Below are 25,295 nucleotides of genomic sequence, written 5' to 3'. Positions count from 1 at the left end.
TATAATGCTAGGTATGTCTTGGTTTAGCGCGCCATCATGCTGGGGCCGGCACATGTGCAAAATGGCAACCATGATCACGTTACGGCATTGTAAGAAATTAGGTAAGGTTTGATTATAACCAAAGTCTTACCGTGTTTTATTGAAAGTTTTATGTGTGGAAGAAGTGTGTTTTTTTTATTAAAATGACAACCACGATCACGTTACGGTATTGTAAGACTTTAGGCAAGGTTTGGTTATAATCTAAATCAAAGCCTTACGTTACAGTGTTTATTGCAAATTTTTATAACTGGAACTTCAGAGGAAGAAGTGTGTATTTTCTAAAATAAAGTGTTCTGTTATTTATCATTGTGAATTGTGTAACGCGTACTTGTTATAATTTTACTTGTGTACACAGTCTAATGTCTAGCACTGCAATTGACTGCAATAGGAAGAAGTTTCACGAATGCTTTTACTAGTACTCCTATTTATGGTTTTTGACGTGTACTATTTGCACTAAATCATATAACTTCGTGTTAGCTTATCATTTTTTTCTTTGGTGATATTTAAATGGCATTTTATTGATATTCAAGTTATTAAAATTATTTTGGTATTTTTATACTTCCAGCCCTTTCATTTATGGCTTTAGCTGATGAAATTTAGATACAATGTAGATAAAAAGCAATCACTCAGAATCAAATATACTAAAAAAATAGTAGTTAAAAATGATGAATTTTATAACATATTCCATTTGCAGTTTCAAAACACTTCACAACCCAAAGGTTCACAGAATGTCTGCTGTTGGTAAGTATTGTTTCCAGGCTTATTCATGTAGATCTTTTTGTATTGATTCCAATAATCCTCACAGAAAATAAAGAGGGTGTTTAGCCTACTATTATATTGTTGTGACAGAATGTTGATCTTAAAAAAACTTTTATAGCTTGTGCATAATATTTTCGCAACCTCATATTACATGTAGAGAAGTTCTATAATAGACTCTTTGGACTCCTTAGGGTCATTAGACTTACTAAGTTAGCATCAGATAACTCTGACTTAAACTGGGACATCCTTCTCATCTCATAGAACTGATGCCATATTCAAACTATCTACAGACACCTAAGAGTACAATTTAAATAACCTGTTTTTTTTTTAATAGGACTTTTTAAGAATTGTTGTATTGAACTTATGTGTTAATTACCACATAGAGTATGTAGCAAAATATAAACAATACATAATTCAAAATTACAGAACCAACGTTGCTTGTCGTTGTCTGCAAACAGATATGCTGCACCTGTAGGACAGAAAAAGGCTTTTGTTCGCGATAAACCTCATATGAATATAGGAACCATAGGCCATGTAGACCATGGGAAGACTACTCTTACAGCTGCCATTACAAAAGGTAAATACAAAGAAGATCTTTTACTAGTTAGGCAAAGAAAATATTGATTTAAGTGTGCGTATGTGTTAGATATGTGCTTAAACAGTTTTTTTTTTACGTAATTTTAAGTGAAAATATTTTGAAAAGTATATATAACTTTGAAGACAGTGCAACTATGTTGAGTGACAAAATATTTACATAGTTTCAATATTTGAATAATGGTTCACCTTTTCATATTGATTATCCATTTCAGTCCTTGCTTCAAAGAACAAAACTGAATACAAAAAATATGATGACATTGACAATGCACCAGAGGAAAAGACAAGGGGCATCACCATTAATGCTGCATGTATTGAGTATTCAACAGATAACCGGCATTATGGACATGTGGACTGCCCAGGGCATAAAGATTACATCAAAGTAGGCTGCCTTGTTTATTCTTATACTTCCTAGGGTTCATCTTTTGAAATTGTGAATTATAAATCTATATTGAATTTGACAACAGTTTGTGTTGTGACTCTTGCACCCCATTTCCATAGATTAGATCGACCTACTTTAGATCGACCTAACTCCCTGGGGGTTCACGCTAAATAGCTGTCAGCCGGGCGGACACGAAAGTTAATTACCTCCGTTACAGCTTGTAGTAGGCGGGACGGACATTTAAGTCAGATTATCTGAAAGTAATCTAGTGAGACTCCCCGCGGGGATAGATCGATCTAAAATCTATGAGAATAGAGCCTTGTTCAGTAATCTCAGAAGTTGAAGAAGGTGAACATTGTTATATGAAACCCAAAAAATACATTTTTCAGAGATATGTGGTGGTTGTGGGATTTCCATATACATTTACAATTTTATGGTGATGTGTGTATGTCCTCTACAATCTATAGGTACAGATGGCATTTATTCTCTGTTGTAGAATATGATAACAGGATCAGCACAGATGGAGGCAGCAATCTTAGTCATAGCTGCTACAGATGGTGTAATGCCTCAAACTAAGGAACACTTGATTCTTGCTAAACAGGTGAGTTTTGGTGATTATTATGGACTATTGGTAGCTAAGGCTTCTTCCAGAGGGCCATTCATCTGTCATTAAAAAGACCATTTTCTTGAGAGACTTTTGATGACTGGACAGCTTAAAAAATTTCTTGGATGTGAAGGCTTAAATTGTCAGAACTGGTTGACATACAAAAAAATTGTGGAAAGAATTTTGATTTGCCAAGATGATCATTATTGTACCACCAGCGTTAGCGCTGGCGGTACACATGGTTTCGGTCTCGTCCGGATCGTTCCGCCGGCTCCGCCGGCTCCGCCGGACGGCTACCGTTACCGCTTCTCCTCTTAGACGGTAAGGCCCCCCATACCCATCTCATGGATTTAGGTCACCTATAATCTCAACTCGTTCCACGTAAAATTTGGGCTTTGTCGGTATTGGGGTCTGGGTGTGGCACTCATTGCAATGCACCCTTGTCCAAAAATGGCAAAATTAAATGCTAATTATCTACCCTACGGAAGGAGTTACGGGAAAAATTTCTACAGACGGCTTTCCAAAAGTCATATGTGTAGATTTCAAATATACCCTCGGATTTGACCTTTGACCTTTACTTCAAGGTCAAATGGGCCAAAATTTTCAAAAAAATGAAATTTTTTACGAAAAAAAAATTTTTTGCCCTGTTATTCAGACACCACACAGACTTAACCAATAATATTATTGGAAAGTGTTACCCTTCAGGTCATCTTTCATCTCCGTGAATTTGGGGTCAATCGGTGCATTTTCACAGGAGTAGCGGCCATAAGATACCGAAACTGAAAACTGTCTCTTATTCGGGAACCGTTAATGCTAGAGACCCATTCTTTTTTGCATTTTGTAGAGCATGTAAAGCCCAACACTGGAGGTGGTCTCGGTTTTTTTGTATTCCATACGGTTTTCGAGTTACGCTGTATCAAAAAGTACATATTGGTGGTGAAAGGAAAATGTACGGAAGCCCACTGGTGCCATATGTAGAAAAAAAAATTATCTCGAAATTTCGAGATACTATTTTGAAATTTGAACAAAAAAATTTACCACCAGCGTTAGCGCTGGCGGTACACATGGTTTCGGTCCCGTCCGGTCCGTTCCGCCGGCTCCGCCGCCATGTTACCGTTACCGCTTCTCCTCCTAGACGGTAAGGGCCCCCGTACCCATCTCATGGATTTAGGTCACCTATAATCTCAACTCGTTCCACGTAAAATTTGGGCTTTGTCGGTATTGGGGTCTGGGTGTGGCACTCATTGCAATGCACCCTTGTCTAAAAATGGCAAAATTAAATGCTAATTATCTACCCTACAGAAGGAGTTACGGGAAAAATTTCTATAGACGGCTTTCCAAAAGTCATATGTGTAGATTTCAAATATACCCTCGGATTTGACCTTTGACCTTTACTTCAAGGTCAAATGGGTCAAAATTTTCAAAAAAATGAAATTTTTTACGAAAAAAAATTTTTTTGCCCTGTTATTCAGACGCCACACAGACTTAACCAATAATATTATTGGAAAGTGTTACCCTTCAGGTCATCTTTCATCTCCCTGAATTTGGGGTCAATCGGTGCATTTTCACAGGAGTAGTGGCCATAAGATACCGAAACTGAAAACTGTCTCTAATTCGGGAACCGTTAATGCTAGAGACCCATTCTTTTTTGCATTTTGTAGAGCATGTAAAGCCCAACACTGGAGGTGGTCTCGGTTTTTTTGTATTCCATACGGTTTTCGAGTTACGCTGTATCAGAAAGTACATATTGGTGGTGAAAGGAAAATGTACGGAAGCCGACTGGTGCCATATGTAGAAAAAAAAATTATCTCGAAATTTCGAGATACTATTTTGAAATTTGAACAAAAAAAATTTTTATCTCGAAATTTCGAGATAGCATTTTGAAATTTGAACAAAAAAAAAAATTATCTCGAAATTTCGAGATAGCATTTTGATATTTGAGCAAAAAAATTTATCTCGAAATTTCGAGATAGTATTTTGAAATTTGAACAAAAAAAATGCTATCTCGAAATTTCGAGATAATTTTTTTTTTCAACATATGGCACCAGTCGGCTTCCGTAAAAATGTGCAGTACGGTAATGGATAATAAATTTTGAACTCCGGAAAAATAAAACATAATGCTTGGCAAAGCAGACAACTTGTGGTCAAAAATGACATTATTTTATCAAATTTAAACTTCTGCAACTTCAGAGAACCTCCCATTTCAAGAACTTTGACCAAAATGACCTTTTCTTTATTTTAATTAATTTTTTCTGTAGGAAATTTATGGCACATTATGGTAACTCCAAAATTATAACATTTAGTCCCTTATATCTCCAAAACTGGCAGAGATAGGTCCATAGTTACTATTGAAGTTGAATAGGAAGTCATATACTGGCAATCTTACTGTGACCTTGACATTGACCTTTGACCTACTTTTCACCATGAACTGAACTTTGCAAATTTTGCTTCCCTTTTATCTCCAAAACTGGCAGAGATAGGTCCATAGTTACTATTGAAGTTGAATAGGAAGTCATATACTGGCAATCTTACTGTGACCTTGAAATTGACCTTTGACCTACTTATCACCATGAACTGAACTTTGCAAATTTTGCTTCCCTTTTATCTCCAAAACTGGCAGAGATAGGTCCATAGTTACTATTGAACTTGAATAGGAAGTCATATACTGGCAATTTTACTGTGACCTTGAAATTGACCTTTGACCTACTTTTCACCTTGAACTGAACTTTGCAAAATTTGCTTCCCTTTTATCTCCAAAACTGGCAGAGATAGGTCCATAGTTACTATTGAACTTGCATAGGAAGTCATATACTGGCAATTTTACTGTGACCTTGAAATTGACCTTTGACCTTCTTTTCACCATGAACTGAACTTTGCAAATTTTGCTTCCCTTTTATCTCCAAAACTGGCAGAGATAGGTCCATAGTTACTATTGAAGTTGAATAGGAAGTCATATACTGGCAATCTAAATGTGACCTTGAAATTGACCTTTGACCTACTTTTCACCATGAACTGAACTTTGCAAATTTTGCTTCCCTTTTATCTCCAAAACTGGCAGAGATAGGTCCATAGTTACTATTGAACTTGAATAGGAAGTCATATACTGGCAATTTTACTGTGACCTTGAAATTGACCTTTGACCTACTTTTCACCTTGAACTGAACTTTGCAAAATTTGCTTCCCTTTTATCTCCAAAACTGGCAGAGATAGGTCCATAGTTACTATTGAACTTGCATAGGAAGTCATATACTGGCAATTTTACTGTGTCCTTGAAATTGACCTTTGACCTTCTTTTCACCATGAACTGAACTTTGCAAATTTTGCTTCCCTTTTATCTCCAAAACTGGCAGAGATAGGTCCATAGTTACTATTGAAGTTGAATAGGAAGTCATATACTGGCAATCTAAATGTGACCTTGAAATTGACCTTTGACCTACTTTTCACCATGAACTGAACTTTGCAAATTTTGCTTCCCTTTTATCTCCAAAACTGGCAGAGATAGGTCCATAGTTACTATTGAAGTTGAATAGGAAGTCATATACTGGCAATCTAAATGTGACCTTGAAATTGACCTTTGACCTACTTTTCACCATGAACTGAACTTTGCAAATTTTGCTTCCCTTTTATCTCCAAAACTGGCAGAGATAGGTCCATAGTTACTATTGAAGTTAAATAGGAAGTCATATACTGGCAATCTTACTGTGACCTTGAAATTGACCTTTGACCTACTTTTCACCATGAACTGAACTTTGCAAATTTTGCTTCCCTTTTATCTCCAAAACTGGCAGAGATAGGTCCATAGTTACTATTGAAGTTGGATAGGAAGTCATATACTGGCAATTTACTGTGACCTTGAAATTGACCTTTGACCTACCTTACAATGAACTTAACTTTGATTGCACCATTTTTAGTTATATATATTTTTTGCATATTTTGAAAATTCTTGTTGATTGCATTTTTACAGCTTGTCAAGCACAAGACTGGTGGCTGCACCCCTTATTTTGTGTATGTGGGGGTCTATACGAATGCGCTTGCTCCAGCTGGTGGTACAATATTCGGAGGCGGTATCGCCTCTCTGATCCTCTAGTTCAAGAAACATTTATGTTTTTTGAAGTCAGCCATGGCTTTTGCACAATTTACTAAGATAAAGCTCCAGGTCAAAAGCCAGCCAGCTTGGATTATTTTCTTGTTTCAGTATATTTTTTCCATAATTTTGGGTCCTGCATTTACAGTTAAAGTTTTTGACTGGGTGTCAAAGCTCAAAATTTGTATATTGCTGTATTATTTTGACACTCTTCTTAGTTTACACTGAAGTTTGGCTGTTCAGCTTTAGCTGGCTTTTTTCATTTATATAAATGTTAACATTTTGCCAAAGTAAATATGGCAGTAGTTGTTATTTGACTTTGGTGTTTTTCTTATTTAAGTCATTAATTCATTTTCAGATTGGTATATCAAATGTTGTAGTGTTTGTGAACAAAGCTGATGCAGCTGATGCAGAAATGTTGGAATTGGTAAGTTGATAGCAAATTGCAGGGTCATAAATTTGAAATTTGCATTGATTAAATAAGAGAACTTCATAGGAATAAAAGTCAGAATTTTTTTTCCAAAATTAGCATTAAATAAATGCCACATATATAAGCACAAGCATTTCTCTGCAGACCTATTTTTAATTTTTGTGTATTCTGAATTTGTTATGAAAATAGGTTGATATGGAGATGAAAGAACTGCTAGATGAGTATGGATTTGACTCTTCAAAAACTCCAATCATTGTAGGTTCTGCACTTAATGCACTAGAGGTAAGAAAAATGGGACCATCCTGTATATTTTGGAACTATCAGAGATTATTAACATATGACATGTGTGATATTTACATTGATTTGGCATCTTTTGGAGGCATTTCTTTGTTTTCCATAGAAGAACAGTTGCGTGTTAAAAATTAGTGATTGTTAAGGTAAAAGTGGGATGGATGAATTTCTTCTTTTGTTGTCATTCTCAATTCCCCTCTGTGATCAGAATATTCTTGAAAGAAAATTAAAGTTATTTAAATTTTATACACATTTTAAGGGAAGTGATTGAAATACAAGTAGTGTTGCGCCATTTTGATTTTCTGTACTTAGGGAAGTAACCCAGAGTTGGGTGAAAAGAAGATTTTGGAATTGCTGGATGCTATTGATTCTCACATACCAACTCCAGTAAGAGACCTGGATAAACCATTCTACTTGCCAGTAGAGTACACATACCAAATTGAAGGTAGATGGACTTAAATTGTTTTATTATTAATCATTTTGGTCAGGCCAGCTTATGGTCTTGTTTGTTTATTTATTGTATTGGATGTGACTAGATTAAGCTAATATTATTATCATATATTTGTCAAAGCAGTGACTGTTTGTCAGCTTCAGGTGGATTGATTTATTTCTGAGCATTTCTGCATTTCTGGAAATATTCCCATAAACTAATTGCAAAGAACAGATGAACCGCTTTGAGTACATCAAGGTAACAACGATAAATGCAGTTATGGGGATTTAACATTTGTATTATTTTTTTCTTCAAGGTCGAGGGACAGTTGTAACAGGAAAATTGGAAAGAGGGAAGGTGAAGAAAGGTGAAGAATGTGAGCTTTTGGGGCATGACAAACAAACTAAAACTTTCATTGCAGGTAAGATATGTTTCATGTGGTTTTGTATAGGAATGCATTGCATGTTGTGTCAACAGTTATGCTTTTAGACAAGAGCAAATTCAGCTAATGGAATATTGTGAAGAATTTTGCAGTAGATTTCTGTACATTTCTTGTTATCTAGGTATCGAGATGTTCCGACAGACCTTGGATCAGGGTCAGGCTGGTGACCAGATGGGAATTCTGCTTCGAGGAATGAAAAGAGGTGATGTGAGACGTGGCATGGTTGTGGCCAAACCTAAGAGCATGAGCATACATAATCATGCTGAAGCATCAGTAAGTATTTGTTTTTCTTGCTCTAAAAAAAGAAGAAAAGGCACTGTCAAATACTTCTTTCTCTCTCTCTGACGTTCTGGCATATACATAAAAGATATCTTTCTACTCTGTGAACAGCACAGTTATTATGTTTTACAATTTGCAGATATATTTGATGAGCAAAGAAGAAGGTGGCAGGCCTAAACCTTTACTCACTGGCATAGGTATGCACTTGTACTCTAAAACTTGGGATTGCCCTGGACAAATTAACATGGTTGGTAAAGACATGATGATGCCAGGGGAAGATGGGCCAGTTCAGGTGATACTAAGGAAGAAAATGGTAAATATTTTATGCTGTTGAACATCTCACGACATCTTTTTTTATAAATGAATCTTCTGGATACTGTCACACAATACTTTTTTTAAGTTTCAACTATATTTTAACTGTTTAATAAGTTTGCAAAAAAGAAAGGTTGTTTTGTTGTTACAATTGCATCCCGTGTTATGTTACAGTGCAATAAAAGGTGAAATATTACTTTCCATTAAATAATAAAAGAATATCTGGTTGATTTTTAGGTCTTGGAACAAGGACAGCGTTTCACAATTCGAGATGGAACATTCACTGTGGGTTATGGTGTCTTTGGGAAGCCATTGGCTCATGTTGATATCGAGAAATTAGATGAAGAAAGAAAAAAAATAAGGAAACAGAAAGAAAAGGAAGCTTTGGAACGCGGCTATTAATTGAAAAACTGATGAGAAACATATTTGTACATTTTAATAGGCAAAGGAACATGACTTTACATCTAAATCAGTGCATTTGGTGGTAAAAGTTGATATGTACAACCTTCATAGAAGGAGGCCTTAATGTAAATACATGTAACAAGCTGATACCTGTCACATCAATCATTGAATCGTGGTAAGAGATTAGTATATAATAATAATTTTGAAAAAAATAAAAGAAAAAAAATGGACTGAGTGAGAATCGAATCCCACTCTGACATGTTTGACAGCCAAGGATGTTAGCACTCAGCCAGCATATCTGCTATCTAATTTAGTGTTATTGACAATATAAAATTCCTGTCACACGTTGAAGTTTTACAGAAATTGCCGAAGGAGTTTAACTGTTATAATCACATTCAAACTACAGCCATTATCTTCCCACTGCCCTAAGGTATATTGAAAAGGGGATTTTGTCTCTGTTTAATATATAACTAATATTATCATCATCTGAAAAAGAAATATGTTCATTCTTTTAGATTTTTAGACATTAGCTTGCAAATATGATGGGAGCAAATCCAATTCATTGTGGCGGATATACATTGATCAGTTGTATAATACATTTCCTCTGCCAGTATAAACTTGTCTTTGTTCTGTTATAGAAGTAACCAAGTTACAAATGGAAAAAATAAGTCTACATTTGCCATACCATGTTAATATGGGAATTTGAAGTATTGTGATTTTGCCAGTGCGATTTTCTGCAACAGAAAGTAACAAAATAATGTAGAGAATAAAACCTTCCAGGCAAAGAATGTAATCAGTGTTATTAGCAGCATCATTCATATAGATGCTTGTGGCATCAGTTGACATGCAGGCCTTGGCTTACAGTCTTGTTTAGCTGGCAAGAGCTTTGTATACATACAAATCAAGATTCACAGGAATGCAAAAGAAAAAGGAAAACAAAAGTGCACTTTGATGTACAACAAGTATTGAAATTATTATGGTCACTATTTCACTTGATTTCCATGGCCGACACATGCCTTAAAATTTCTCAAAGGAGAGACAAGGAATTTAAAATGTTCATTCAGTTTGTTGGTTACTCCGATTGCCATCTGTAGGCTTTGGCAAACTGATAGTCCATATCTTTAGTAGACAATTATCTTAAGATCACCATGTTATTTGAAAGTTATTGATGTCAATCTATCAGTCTATCAATCAATCAAACCATCTATTTATAAGCATGCAATATCTCTCCATGAGGAATATAATGATGGCTGTAGGTTTTAAAAAATTATTACAGTGCTTCGAAGATGTGCTATGTGCATATTTAAATAACCTGTTAAAAGATGCTTTGGTAAATATGTGAAGGACTTGGAAAGAGTGATTTCTAGCCAAGCCCATGCCTGAGGGTGCAAGAGAAAAAACACTTGCATTTAGTGAGCTTTAAGTTTCTGTGGATTGAGGATTGGTGCTTGATGTTTATTGGAAGGCCACTGTCCAGGAAAAGAGCATGCATTAGTGTGAGGATTAAATATGAAGCGGAGCTGGCAGGTGTTTTGACCCTGTATGATTTTGTAAAAACAGACCATTCTTCACCTGCATAAGCTCCAATACTGGCCAGCTCAAATGAACCCCAATGTCAGAGGGATAATGTGTTAAAGGTACATGTACATATGAACCGAGCATCGGTGGAGCGTAATTCCCAGTAACACATAAAAACCACTTCTACTAGTTTCTTATAAAACTCAAATACCTGTACATGTAAAGTCGACATGCCAAGGGAAAAGCTGTATATACAGCATAAAAAGCTAGTAGAAAAATTCCATTCAAATATCATTTTCGGGTAAAGTGCAATATCTTTTGGTAATTCTCTTAGTTATGCTATTTGAAACTATCTGCTGGCCAGGCATTTGGTTGGTTTTTGTGGCTAAAATGGGACTTCATATGAATCGTTACGGACATTTGACATAAAAGCCGAAAGCTCATCTTGCGTGTTTAGCGACTCCTATTGATCAAAATCTGATTCAGGGTATATGTATCCACGATGTCCAAGTTGTTAAAAAGTTGTCAGCTTTTTAAAGACAAGGTAATGAAGCGGGGTTGCTTGCATTTATTACAGTTTACTCACGGCTATAATTTTTATGCATTATTGACCCGTGGCAGTAGATTGAAGCGAATTTTCAGTTAATATGTTCTAGTAAATATCAGTCCAAACTAATTTCGTTCGAAACTCCAGTTTACGTTTTTTAATGTTTATTACATGTGTTAAGATGCTTATATATATAACGTACTGAAAAACTTTAATTGCAGTGCTAACGCTTGAATTTCTGTGCTACACTTTCGTGGTTATGTTACATCGGCTTCACATAAGCTAGCACTATACACGTGAATGGGAAACAAAACTTTACTGGCTGCTAAAAATATGTAGTATTGTCTGAACCTTTCCTCGTTTTTTTTAAATAATTTTTTTCCTTACATTCTAGGTAAGGTTAAGGCAAGGGAAAAGTCTATAAAAATATCCACTTCTTGACCTTAACTGTTTTAATTTCTGCACTCAAGCTATTTACAGGAAACCAACTTGTATCAAGTATTGAATTATCGGAATCGACCATAAAATCAACTGCATTATTTTTGTATTACCCACCTTATGCCATAGTTATTATCAGTTTATTTTCAGCTTCTTTAGATATATATATATATACATGTAAAAACAAAAGAAGTATACAGGCACGGTCAACTCATAACTCCTGTAGCTACATGTACTGTATATACTCCAATTCAATATATATAGCAGCTAACATAAACTGATTTCTGGCATAAATTAGTTATTTCAAACAATAAATGTGACATATTGTATTTGTAACTTCTTTGTTTTGGTCTTGATGCACATGTATAACTTTGCATTTGATATCTATTTGACCCAAAAGATGTTATTACTTTCAGGTGAAGGTTCAGAATGTTTCCAGACATTTGTCTCAGTTAACAGGTTTAAATGTAAGTGGATTTACTCATTTAAATGACATGACACTAGTAAGTCTGAACAGGAAAAGAGAGAATATGTTGTTTTATTTCTAGAATATTCAGATTTAAGTTGACAGTAGCAATGTACTTATAAATATGGTTAAAAGAATATTAGACTCATCTGATACAAAGTATCAAATGCGATATTTAACTGTTTATTTATGCTCCATGCATGTATAACAATGCTTGCAATGTTCCAGTACAAAGTACACGTCGACCTAAAGAAAACTGTTCACACTTAGAATTCGCGATCACATATCTAAGAGAGCAGTTAAAGTTTTGATTGTACTTAGGCTTTGAAGTGCTCATTGGAAAGTCATTTAGTAGCTTCTCAAATGCATTTGGATGATGTTACAATGCCCTTCCAGATTTCATTGAGATCTTGTAGGCATTAACTTCATGTTTTGCACCAAATCTGAAGCATTCTATTTCTAAATTTACACATAAGTTTGAATTAAGATTTAGCACATGAATTCTTTATATGATACTGCACCTGTGTGCAAAATTTGAGAGCTTTAATGATCCTTGTTTGTCTATCGTGCTTGTGTTCACATTTGAAAATGCGGCTTAATTTTTATGTCAGTTTCTTGAAAGGTGAGTAGACATCAAGCTTGATTGAAATGAATAAATAAAAGACATAAAAAAGATAATTTTACAACAATATTAGGATTATTTTATAGGAAGTTGTGATTGTGAATGCTGCCAGGACTCCTATTGGGTCATTTCGTAGTAGTCTTGCAGCTGTTCCAGCAACCAAGCTGGGCAGTGTGGCTATTCAGGGGGCTCTGCACAAGGCAGGTGAGTAACTTCATAACTAAATATTAACCAATATGCTGCATTTTCAAGAAGTTAATTGTTTAATGAGTGGCAGTTTTTTTAAAGATATTTCTGAACATGATAAAAAAAGTATATGCTGTGCTGTTGAACTAAAGAGAGAGAGAAAGAGAGAGAGAGAGAGAGAGAGAGAGAACAAATCACTACTGCATGTTATATGCATCTTTGAAAGCAGCATATTGGTAAGGGTGTCTTTGCTTAATGTGATATAGGTTCCAAGTACATAGTTGTACTCATATAGGAATAGAGTAGTATATATATATTGAGTTTTATGTTGAAGTGTGTCATGTATACAGATAGAATTACTGGGGTAGCACTAACACTCACCAATTTAGCCAAATGCTAAAACTGACTTAAATTGGCTAAAGAAAAGGGCTTGATTTGACATGTTTTAGCCAAATTATAACCATTTTGATAACAAATTGACAAAAATGTGGTGATTTGGCTAAGTGAAAAAAGTTGCTGGCGCTACCCCAGAATTAAAAAATAGAGGTCTCAAATTGAATTGGGCTAGGGATGTACAGAAATAAGGCTAACGGACACCCTGTTCTCACATAAGGTGTAGTGGTAGGCATTCATTCTGGAACAACATTGACTTCCAAAGCATTATTGAAATATATGGAAGCTTAGACACCTATTTTCCCATCCTGCCAATAACAATTTGATTTATCAGTATAAGGGCATTTTTACAATCCTGGGCTCCTTTTTTTCCCACCAAGGGTCAAAAATAGAAGTCATTTTTGTGTTGAAATGTGTACTTTTCTTGAAAGTATAGACCTGAAGGGTATAAGAAATGACAATCCCGAGATAAAACCTTGTGTATGTATAAAGATATGATCATTTGAATTTTGAAAATCATTTTTTTAATTTTCATAAGCTAAACCTTGAAGTGTGTGACTTTTATGGTAATTTAAGGTATTGATCTCCAAAAAACCACTTAGTTTTACTCAGAGAGTATTGCTCTTTTATGTATTTGCAAAAAAAATGGATGAAAATATCCAAAATTTGACGAATCAATGACATTTTGTAATTTTCCTGTTTCAGTATTAAATGTGACTCCATGAAGTTTTTGATTGTGAGATATTCTGAGGACTTCTGTACTTCACTTTACCTTGCATTAGTTCTTTATGTTATGCTTCATGATTGTGTAAAATATTATTTTGCACGGACATGTGTGCTAATTGCAGTGTCATGTTAAAATAAATGTCCTTTCCGAAACATCCCTGTTTCGGAAAGGACATTTTTTTAACATTTATGATATTATTTTAATATATTGTAGTATTTGAGTTTTTATAAGTTTTAGGTGAAGTCTATGAATAACTGGGCAAAATAGGTGGAAGCTGAACTAAAATTGAAGTCTTTTTATTTCATTTTGTGCTTGTTATGTCTATTTTGTACTAGTAATTCATTACTGGAATTTTATTTTATTAAATATTGATTCTGAGATATATTCCAGGTATTCTTTACGCCATTATACCTTATTCCAGTTTCTTTTGTTACAGTGCATAGCTGTATAAAATATTATTTGACAATGTCAGATTTACCAACAGTAAAGACATGTTTAAAAATATGTCCTTTTAGACATGTCCTTGTTTCGGAATGGACATTTGTTTAACATATATGAAATTGCCTTAAGATCTCATAGTATGTTGGTTTACAAGGTACAGGTGAAGCAATCATTAGACAAAATATAAGTAAACTAGATTAAAACTGAATTGTTTTTATTACATTAATTGGTCATTTTGGATAGTTTTTGATTCTTTTTTGAAATGTTACTCCCTTAGTATTTGATCATGATATAAAATAGAGTCTTCTACACTCCATTATACCCTATTCTACTTCCTTTTGTTACAGCTCATAGCTGTATAAAATATTATTTGACAAGGTCAGGTTTAAATTTAGTAATTACATTTTTAAATATGTCCTTTTAGGAATGTGTTTCGGAATGGACATTTATTTAACATTAACGAAATTGCTTAAATGGTATATATATATATTCTCTCTATTTATAGCATTGGCAATGTAAAGGTACTTTGTTTCGGAATGGACAATTTTTAACAAGCATCTCAAAAAAGACCACAGTTAAATGGGTTTCTGTGCACTGGGGTTTTCTTATATAAAAATAAATATCACATGTCCTGGGCTTTAGAGAAATATATATTGTTACTGGCTAGGTGTCAACATGTACTTTTTATGTAAGAGAAACCCAATGTTTCGGAATGGACAAATTTAACGGAAAAACACGGTAGGGTTATTTTACACTCCATGTCAAGCTCCAGAATCATCGCGCAGATTTCATTATTTGATACAAACAATACCAATACATCCAAATAATGATTAGGATGGTAAATTATACTGTATGTTTTATGATATATTTTCTGAAAGTCATTTGTTTTTGTTTCGGAATGGACATTTCGTTTAACGGAAATACCAGGATGCCATTAAAAGGCTTTTTTTACTAGGATACACCTCTCTCCTGTTAATATTTAAACTTTTTTGCTTCCACCATACTACTGAGTGTTTTATAATCCAAAAAAATGCAATGTCAAACACTGTTTTAATTTATTTCAGATTGCTTTTTATTTCATATGACTAAAACGGGAAAAATTTTTGGTCATTTTTCGGGGTTTGCTTTAGCATAACTTTGGACTCGGTGGTGATATTTGGTTTCTATTTTCAGTGTTTATCTTCACTTACACCATTCTCTAACATAGTGATAAAAGAATTCTTTGATCGTATGTATGTAATTTGTTAATTAGCAATATGTGGGAAAATCTGAAAAGTGCCCAGGATTGTAAAAATGCCCATAAGAAGGTTTGAGTATTGTTGTTTTCTAGGAGTAGCACCAGATGCAGTGCAGGAGGTGTATATGGGCAATGTGTGTCAGGCTTCCAATGGACAGGCACCTGCCAGACAAGCAGCTTTGGGAGCAGGTAAAGAGATATTAAATACATTGGCCACTAAGTTCTGTCTCCTCCCTTAAATTTTTTTGGTCAGATTGAATTTTTTTAATGTTCTAGGTTTATATTGGTCATCATTTACTTGGTACTTGTTGAAAATTTTAAAGTAAATGAAAATAAAATAAAATTAGAAACAAGATGGCCATTTATACTATTTCTGTCTGAAAATTTACTAGAAGCTAAATCATTTTACAGAAAGATAAGATTTTCATCAGGTAAGGTGTTGCATTTATTTATTTATTTTGTTGCTAGGCATTCCTAATACAGTACCTTGCTGTACAGTGAACAAGGTGTGTGCATCTGGTATGAAAGCTGTCATGATGGCAGCACAGTCACTAATGTGTGGATCACAGGTAAGAGGAGGTTTGAAGACCAGTTTTGAACATGCTAGATATATCTGGTTTGATGGGAACAGAGATGAAGATTGTCTGGTCAGTCATTTACTAGTACTGGTAGATTGGTGGGTTTTAGTACTACCCTGTTTAATCTCCAGCTTTGCTTCCTTTATATTGTTTACGTATGAACACACTGTGCTGCAGTTGAAAATTATACTGAAAATGCAACTTTTATCTCACAAAATATAAATACAACTTCTAAATTTAACCATCCAGGATGTAATGGTTGCTGGTGGAATGGAAAGTATGTCTAATGTCCCATACTATCTGAAAAGAGGGGAGACACCATATGGGGGAGTGACACTTACTGTAAGCACAATAGCAAACATTTATGTAAGAAGAGATCAACATTATATAAATTATTTTAGTTTTAGAGTTAACCTTATATTGAGTTTTCAGTCCATTAATTAGATTATCAGGATTTTGGAACTAGAAGAAAATGTAATGGATTTTTTTTGTTTTGACTGGAACTGCCATAGATACCTGTATGTAATACATTGTGATTAATTTTTTAGGATGGCATAGTGCTTGATGGTCTTTGGGATGTCTACAATCAGATTCATATGGTATGTTATAGAGTGAAATCTGTGTTTTCATTGAATTTCTTAGTTTTATACACTAAAAGGTGATTGAAATTTCAAGCCCTAAAATTATCAGGGTTTTAGAGCAAGAAGAAAACAAGATAGAACTTTAAGTGTATTATTATTTTTGTAAGTTTTTCTCCAAAAACACTTCAATTTTTTTAATTCATAAGCGGTGGTTATTATACAGGGCAGCTGTGCAGAGAATACTGCCAAAGTCCAAGGGATAACAAGAGAGGAGCAAGATGCCTTTGCTGTTGAGAGTTATACCAGGAGTCAGAGAGCTGCAGAAAGTGGTGTTTACAAGAAGGAAATTGTGCCAGTCACAATTCCTCAGAAAAAAGGTAGACATTATCTTTAATGTGCATAAACATGGAGTTTATCAGGCAGAGGCCCCACACCAAATGCCAAAGGAATTAAAGAAGGGCCAGTGAAATTTTGTAAATTTTATCAATTACTGGCCACTGTTTTTGCTTTGAGTCAGTAAGTCTGTAGACTCTGGTTTACCAAAGGCGAGTTGGTGGAACAATTTGGGCCCATACTGCAGCAGTCTTTCAATGTGGAATGTGTTTTTAAGGTTGCTGTAGGTGAAATGCTACCTTTTTCCTTTGTTCTTCTGTTTGAGAAAGGGATGTTTTTGTTTTTATATTAATGTTGGTAATTTTTTTCCATAGGAGATGATATAGTGGTTACAGAAGATGAAGAATATATGAAAGTGAACTTCGAAAAATTCAAAACGCTAAGAACTGCATTTCAGAAAGATGGTAAGTATAATCACTTTTCATGCAAAAATTCATATAACAAACTAATTGAAATCATAACATGAAATTAGTACAAAAAATTTGAATTTGATGACTTCATATCATTAAAATATACATTTGGTTAAAGTGTTGGTCTTTTCAGGCACTGTTACTGCAGCTAATGCCAGCACACTCAATGACGGAGCAGCAGCGCTTCTTTTAATGACAGAAAAAGCAGCAGCAAAATTGAATGTCACACCACTAGCAAGAATTATTGGTATACATAATTTCCTTTCTTTATTCTTTTACTTATGATTCTCAGCATGTTAGTAACATGTTTCAACACTTTTGCGTGATTTTTTTCCCAAAGATTAAAGATGAATGTGGAATTGATGGATAAATAGAAATTAAGGAAATTTGTACACAATTTTTTAATCTATTTCAGGTCTTACAATGTCCATCATCAGATGATAACTATGGCAATTTTGTATCCTCCTAGTGAGGACTTTGGCTGGATATGACACTTTGCCATATATAGTCAGTGTGGTTCATAACAACTACGCATCGATCCTTAGCTTTTAGTAAACGGTTAACAAACAATGTGCATTAGCCCTTTAAATAGCAAAAAATTAATTTTTCTGGAAATTTTTGGGAGGTAGAAAGGAAATTGTAGTTAATCAGGTGAGAAAAATACAGAAAACAGTCTATGTTTGCAGTGAGGTGGGCCATTGTAAAAAGGTCAAAAAAGTTATTTTCTTTCCATGAACTTATTTGGCCATTCGCAATGAAACTCCTTTCAAGGAACATTGACTGTCTTTAATGTTGGTGTCCTGTGCTAATGCATCCTTTCTTCTCCTTTGGGTTGTTATCCACAGGGAATGGACTTGCTCAGAAAAGTGACAATCCTTGTTCTGTAATTTTTCTGCTTTGTCCATTGGTTATTTTCTGTTTCTATGCTGTGGACATTCTTTTACTTTACAACAGCTGGATTTGGTTTTTACTGAACAGTTGATGTTTACTTTTCAGGCTTTGCAGATGCTGCTACTGCTCCAATAGATTTTACTATTGCTCCAGTTTCTGCGATGCAAAAGGTAAATTCCTTATTGTTTGACATTGCTCTACAAACAGGCTAGTGAGAAAAGCCTCATTGCCATGTCTTTAGATTATGTACAAACATAGTAAATCATTTCAATGTTCTTTATGCATTTAGACACAACCTATTCAGAATGTGACTCTATAACTGGGTTCCCATGCCTAGATTTATCCATCTGGATCTGTCTAACTCCCTGGGGAGTCTTACTAAATTGCTATCAACTAACAAGCTTAAATGTCTGTCACGCCTACCGAATCAGCTAGGGAGTAAAGATAATTACCCCCTAACAGCTTTACTAGGTGTGACAGACATTTAAGCTGGTTAGGTTGATAGCAATTTAGTGAGACTCCCCAGGGAGATTAATCGATTCAAATATCTATGGGAATGGTCCCTACAATATAAGAGATGTTGACACATATAGACTGAAAATGTGATTGTGGAATGGATATATAGGCTGTAATAGTCTGCTAGGAGTAGGCCATTGGGTATTTGGAGCAACATTTTTTTTTACTGAACCCCATGTGCCTGTGGCCGCACGTGTTCAAAAAGTTATTTCAACACTAATCTACTCATGCAGTTTTATTGGATGAGACAGTTTTTCAAAAATTAAAAATTTCCAAATATGGCGCATTTTTTAATCCACTGGATATAAAGTGTTGTATTATTAAAACATTACATTTGCTATGAATTTATTCTGTACACTATACCTATGACTAATTTCAGGTTTTGTCAATGACATCTGTCACAAAAGAAGACATTGCCATGTTTGAAATAAATGAAGCCTTTAGCGTAGTAGCACTTGCCAACATCAAGCTTTTAGATTTGGACCCGAGCAAAGTAAATATTCATGGGGGAGCTGTCAGCATAGGGCATCCAATAGGGTAAGATTTTTGGTTGATGTTTTTGAAGTATGCTAACCAATAGTCTTTCATTTCAGTCTTACAGAAGACAGGGGGCAGTTTCACACACAGTGCAGTTGGTATTTAGGTCTATAGTGGTCCACTTATGAAATTTAGCATTGGTCTTATACAACAGAAGTACCTTTTTTTTTCATTTAATTGGACTACTTCTGGTTTATCTTTGGTTGTAGCAGTCTCAAATTTGTTTAAAGTTTAAACCTGTTTTTGAGATAATGTTACTTTGTGAAAGAGGACCCAGCTCTGCAAAAATACAATAGTGAAGCAACATACATAAAGGTTGCACAAAGAAGCCTATTCCAAATTGCACATTTTAATTTGAATTGGGCATAACATGATAGCTTTCTGTAAATGTGACCTTTCTTTTTTCCTGTTCCAATGTATGTTAATTCTACACTATTTTTATTTATTTGTTTTATCAAAGTTTGCACTGATAAGGATTTTCTCTCCACTTATCTACACTTTTAACTATACACAGTAAGCACAAAGTAGAATTTGTGAAAAGATGATAATTACTTTCCTCTCCACTGCAATAAAGATGTAAATTATAACTGAAGCCTTTCTTTTTCAGCATGTCTGGTGCAAGGATAACAGGTCATTTGGTTCACAATCTCAAAGCAGGAGAAAAAGGACTAGCTGGAATTTGTAATGGAGGAGGAGGAGCATCAGCTATTCTCATAGAAAAACTTTGATAATTGTTGAGATAAAATCTGAAAATGCTCTGTGGGTCCACATGTGCAGAGTATGAATATTCTGCATAGTGTGTTACTGGCCCATATTCTAAAGGAAAAGAATTTGAAAGAAAATATTATGATGTAACAGTATTCACTTAGTGGAGAATGAATGCAAACAAAGACTTTATAGGTTCCACAATTATATATATTTAGATGCATGATTCTTCAGTGGAATGGTAAAATAGACAAATACTTTGAAATACAATTTTGCAGCAGTGGTATCCCAGGCAGCTAAGTTTTAAAAGTGTAGATTACTGATGGGAGATGTATTTATTTATAATGTATTATTATTATTTAATGTACATTGTTGAAACAGGTTCTACATCATAATTATCAGATCTAAGGTATTGTTTTTTTCTTTATGATGATCATGAAAGACTAGAAATTTGCTCAACACTGGCACAAGTTTCAGTTTCATATGTGTGATCCGTCTTTTTTTGTAGAAAAACTTGTTTGAGCTGGCTTATGCAAAGTACCAACGTAATTGGTCTCTAAGTCGATTTGAATTATATTTACATGCTGATATTTTCCTACCTACAACTTGGCAGGACATTATTTACAAAGACCAAAATGGTCAAGCCTCATTCTTTGCCTTTTAACTGCAGACTGCACCCAACTTTAGGCGTACAAAGAGGGGAGTTGTCTCAGCATATTTTATACACGTACACTTTCATTTAATTATTGGGGGTTCTGTGCGGGTCCAAAAACATAATCGTAATTAAAATTAATTGTAAAAAGATGTCATTAGAGATGTTCTTTGTTTTTCTCCTTGATGTAAACTGCATTTTTTTTTGTTTTTTTGTAAATACTTTTCATTTGACTTGCAAGTCAGTTTAACCAGACACGAACAAATCAAGAAAATATCAGTAATGTCCTGTATTCCCAAAATCTGTGAAAAATTTCATTTTCAAGAAAAAATAAAATCAACAATTTGAACACATGTAATCTTTTATGTTGAACGTGACAAACATTCAAGGAACCAACAAGGAACCTGAACCAAGTTTAAGAATAGGAAAAACTTCCTGGTGTCTTTAAGAAAATACTTTATTGCTGCACGGAATAAATTAACATTTTGTATATAAACAACACTATATACATAAATGTACATAATACATAATACATAATTATAAAAGCATTAAGTATAATAAACACGCATTAAATGCACTTATTTTGCATAGATTCTGCATTATATAATGTGAAAATAATGAAGCTCAACTTTGAAATAATTAACTAACTGTAAGACGCCCAACATTTAACCATGTAAACTACCAACATGCTGTTCAATTTGTTGCAAATATTGGGAAAAATTATAACAATGACATTTTTAATACAGTAAAATAAAGAAATGAATTGACATAAGCAGTTTTACTAGTTTTGAATGGCTATAAATTGTTAAAATCAAAGTGGAACAGATCGGAGACAGATCAGATCTAACAGAATTCACTTGTACAGGTATGACTTTTCATTAAAAGCAAAATCTGTATTCAATTTGGTAAAAATCCAGGCACCTATAATATAATATAACATTAGCAACATATACAGTCTTGACATGTTATTTTTGTTCCACTAAACCTGGAAACAGGACGTTATTGTACTACTGATAACATTACAGGACAACTTTAGAGTCAATAAGTAGAAAACGTGCCAGGATAAGTGTTAATTGAAAGAAATATCACATCATTTTAAACATCACTTCCTAAACTGACAGATCTCTCCTCTAAAGATCGAAATCTCTGTTCCATGAACTCTTTGTCCTCCTTCATTTTTGTCTCTTCTTTGTCACTCCTTTCAAACCACCTCTCTTGTGGGTTTTGTGGGGCATTGAAAAAGTGCCGTGGCATTGGAAGGTGGGTTGGATCCCCCTCTGATGTCCCTGTGGAGGTTTGTGTAGCAGGGGAACTCTGTGGACTACGTTCTGTTATCGAGGAACCAGATAATGGTGGGGTAGTGACACTTACCCCATGAGCCAGGGGACTCAAGCCAGGACGACTATAGTATGAAGATGAGTGGTTGGGATATATACGACTACTGTACCCAGAATCTGGGTTGCTCCCTTCTTCGTGAGATTTATTGAGAACAGTTGTTGGGCTAATATTGCTTGGGGAGTATACAGTTTGCAATGCAGTCAAATCTGACACATGATTTAAAGTAACTGGGTTCTGTTGATGTCCACTTGGTCCATAAGCAGTTGGGGGTATCGATGGGTTGGCTGGAACAGGACCTGGAGATTGCCTGCGAAGAACTTCCCTTGTGAGGACCACCCTGCCATTCACATGAGAATCCCCACTCCCAGATGGTGGTTGGCTTTTCTGATCAATGTTTGGCTCAGATTTGCTCAATACTGAAGGACTTTCAATTAACTGCCTACCCTTGTTATCTCCATTCAGGTGTAAGGAAGATTTATTTGGATACATATTCCGCTGTACAGGTCTTGAAAGACGAGGGTCCTTTCCAGTTTCAAACTCCTCAAACTCTTTGAGTAAACTTTCATTAATGGGATTGCGACGAGACCTGGACATGAAGTCTTCTGGTAAGTGTGGAGTACTTCTGCCAGCAGTAATTGGACCCTGTGGGTGTCTATTCTGTAGTGACTGGGCACCAGGCCTATGCTGATCATGAGCCATGTTTTGTTGACCAGCAACTGGTTGGGTGCTGGGCAAAGGCGGCTGTGAGAGTCTCTGTGATGGTCGGGGAAGAGGTGTTGGTTTGTATGTTGGCTGATGTACCTGCTGTTGTGTGGGTGGATGAGTTTGTTGTTGTGGTGGTGGTTGATAAAATGTTTGGTGTGTAGGTGGATGTCTTTGCTGTTGCCCTGATGCATGTGAATACTGGGCTGGTTGCTGAGATGCTTTCTCATCAGGTAGCTGATGTTGATATCTTTGTTGGTGTGATGGCAGTTGAGGTATATGTTGATAAAGTTGTTGGCGGGTTGGTGGCTGATGTACAGTTTGGTGTGGTGGTGGTTGGTGTACCTGCTGGTGTTGTGGTTGATGCCCCAGTTTATAGGGCATGCTCTGTGTTTGTTGAGGTGGTTTTGAATCCTGCAATTGTTTTATAGGCTGTGACTGCTGATGTCCAGCTGGGTGATGTGGTTGTTGAGACACTTGCAGATGTGGCTGTTGAGGTATTTGATCATATACTAGGTTACCAGGTTTGGATGGCTGTTGTTTGTGTCCCATCTGAATGTGTTGTTGATGAATCAGTGAGTTACCTAGCTGTTGATTTTGTTGATAGTTTGGTTGGTCTAGTTGGTTAGGAAGAACTTGGGGATAAACAGGTTTCCTGGGTATGGGTTGAGGTGGCTGGTAAAAATGTTTATTATCTTGTTTATTTGGCTTAGGTGCCTGTTGACCTGTATAAGATGCTTGTTGGGGTTTTTGTTCTGGATTACGATTAAGCTGAGATGGGGGAAGCTGTGATGGCAACTGCTGCTGCTGATGTTGTTGTTGCTGCTGCTGCTGCATTGGTCTGTGTACATTCTGACCCATGTTTCTTCCTGGGTTTTGAGTGACATTTGAAGATATTACATTTCGTGTTGGGGATTGGGAATATGACCTCTGTCCTCTGGAAGGAAATTGAATTTCTTTCTCAAAAGATGAGTCTTCCTGCACTGTGGCTGACTGTCCTGCGTTTTCTTGTTTCACAGTATGTAACTGCTGTGAAGACCTGGTGTCCCTACCATCACCCCATACAGGTGTAGACAAGGGCCTAGGATGAGTCGGTTGGGGGCCAGGTACTCCTGGTTTGGGGTGAGGTGGGTGTGGTCCCTGAAGGGGAACTGATCCAGGTCTTTGTTGCCCAGTGGTTTTATACTGGCTCATAATCTGGGTCGGTGCTGCAAGATTGTCATGGTAAGGCATTGAACTTGGCCTTGGGAACTGACCATCACTAAGTTTATATGGTGGAGACATGGCCCTTTGCTGTTGATTATGCTGCTGAGTGCGATGATGAGGCAGCTGTAATGGAGACAAACTTCGAGACTGATTGGAATGCTGAGGTGGAGACATACTTCTGGAAGGATGACGAATGTTCTGGAAGCTTTGCACCTGCTGAGGTGTGGGGGAATTGGCCATTCCTAGCTGCCTTTGTGGTGAACCAGCTCTAAGATTCCCCAAGCTTTGACTTGCTCCATGTTGGTCCCTCCTACTCGGTCTGTCACGGACTGTCAGAGGATTTTTCAAAGCTCGAAGTTCTTGGAAAAGTTTGTGTTTGTACTTATCAAGATTACGCTTATGTTTTCCATATTCAGACTGAGATAAGGTTTCATCAGACCTGGACCTCACTAAAGGCCCTGGGCCTGGAATGAACCCATTTGGAAGATGTTGGTCATGGAATGTTCTGTTGACCCTCCCCCTAACAGGAAGGTCAGTGTCGTCATGGAATCTACCACCTGGTCCTAAACGTGAAGCCATCCAAGTCTTTAGTTCCTCGGCTATAATGTCTTGCTGTTCATCAAGTTCATTGTCAATTTCTAATCTTTCCTGAACCACTCTGTTCTCCAGTCTTTTTTGACATTCTAATTTTTCTGCCTCTAGTCTTTCCCTGGTGAATTTATCTAAACTATGAACTTGTAGAGCAGTCTTTTTCTCCAGATTATCTATCCTGTCTGTTAATGTCTTTTGTGTGGAATCAATGTGGTCATAAAGATTCTGCTTATCAACTTCCACTTTATCTCCTAGTTTCTTTATCATTGGTACACACTGGGTGCAGGTTGGGGCATAACCTATGGGACCCTGGAATGAGTCAGAAACACTGAATACCTCCATAACCTTATACAGATGTAAAAGTACTTTTGTTAATAGATTGAGAAATAAAGTGATATTTTACCAGCCAATAGTCCATCTGCTTACAGTCGGACTTCATCAGGGAATGGGAAATGGAAATTATCTAGATAAATGCCCCATTCACAAATGAATTCTGACTGTACACAGACAAAAGTATTGGCTGATAAGGCAGCAGTTTATCCTTCAAGCTACTGACAAAAGAACTACATTTC

The 25,295-nt window shown here is 35.7% G+C and overlaps 3 protein-coding genes across 9 annotated transcripts in view; 2 read left to right on the top strand and 1 right to left on the bottom strand.

Moving 5' to 3' along the window:
* Positions 1 to 11: 11 nt before the first annotated feature.
* LOC106153750 (uncharacterized) lies at positions 12 to 9,665 on the top strand. Of its 2 annotated transcripts, none has more exons than XM_013527843.2 (12): positions 12 to 89; positions 734 to 780; positions 1,225 to 1,375; positions 1,608 to 1,774; positions 2,271 to 2,375; positions 6,821 to 6,889; positions 7,082 to 7,174; positions 7,496 to 7,628; positions 7,930 to 8,034; positions 8,177 to 8,328; positions 8,474 to 8,647; positions 8,884 to 9,665. In XM_013527843.2, exons 1-12 carry the CDS (start codon positions 14 to 16, stop codon positions 9,046 to 9,048), a joined length of 1,437 nt encoding a protein of 478 aa, XP_013383297.2. In that variant the 5' UTR covers positions 12 to 13; the 3' UTR covers positions 9,049 to 9,665. The 2 variants fall into 2 exon arrangements, with proteins under 2 accessions (XP_013383297.2, XP_013383296.2); XM_013527842.2 differs by having other exon boundaries at positions 12 to 101.
* Positions 9,666 to 10,864: 1,199 nt separating this feature from the next.
* LOC106153726 (acetyl-CoA acetyltransferase, mitochondrial) lies at positions 10,865 to 21,038 on the top strand. The gene is made up of 13 exons (XM_013527793.2): positions 10,865 to 11,110; positions 11,968 to 12,018; positions 12,726 to 12,843; positions 15,717 to 15,812; positions 16,092 to 16,192; positions 16,451 to 16,543; positions 16,750 to 16,800; positions 17,006 to 17,159; positions 17,490 to 17,579; positions 17,719 to 17,832; positions 18,582 to 18,646; positions 19,372 to 19,529; positions 20,137 to 21,038. The coding sequence occupies exons 1-13, from the start codon at positions 11,069 to 11,071 to the stop codon at positions 20,255 to 20,257; spliced, it is 1,254 nt and encodes a 417-aa protein (XP_013383247.1). The 5' UTR covers positions 10,865 to 11,068; the 3' UTR covers positions 20,258 to 21,038.
* A 287-nt stretch (positions 21,039 to 21,325) lies between these two features.
* Positions 21,326 to 25,295, bottom strand: part of LOC106153724 (uncharacterized) — a 37,080-nt gene continuing 33,110 nt past the window's right edge. For all 6 annotated transcript variants that reach the window (XM_013527786.2, XM_013527789.2, XM_013527787.2 and 3 more), the window contains one exon: positions 21,326 to 25,032. In XM_013527786.2, coding sequence (XP_013383240.2) covers positions 21,982 to 25,032 — 3,051 coding nt within the window. In that variant the 3' untranslated portion in view covers positions 21,326 to 21,981. The remainder of the gene's footprint in view (positions 25,033 to 25,295) is intronic.

This window comes from Lingula anatina, chromosome 1 (assembly GCF_051362555.1).
Source record: "Lingula anatina isolate TDL-2025a chromosome 1, LinAna3.0, whole genome shotgun sequence".
Lineage (NCBI taxonomy): Eukaryota > Metazoa > Brachiopoda > Lingulata > Lingulida > Lingulidae > Lingula > Lingula anatina.
Note: the sequence above shows the minus strand (reverse complement) of the source record. Positions and strands in the feature narration are given on the sequence as shown.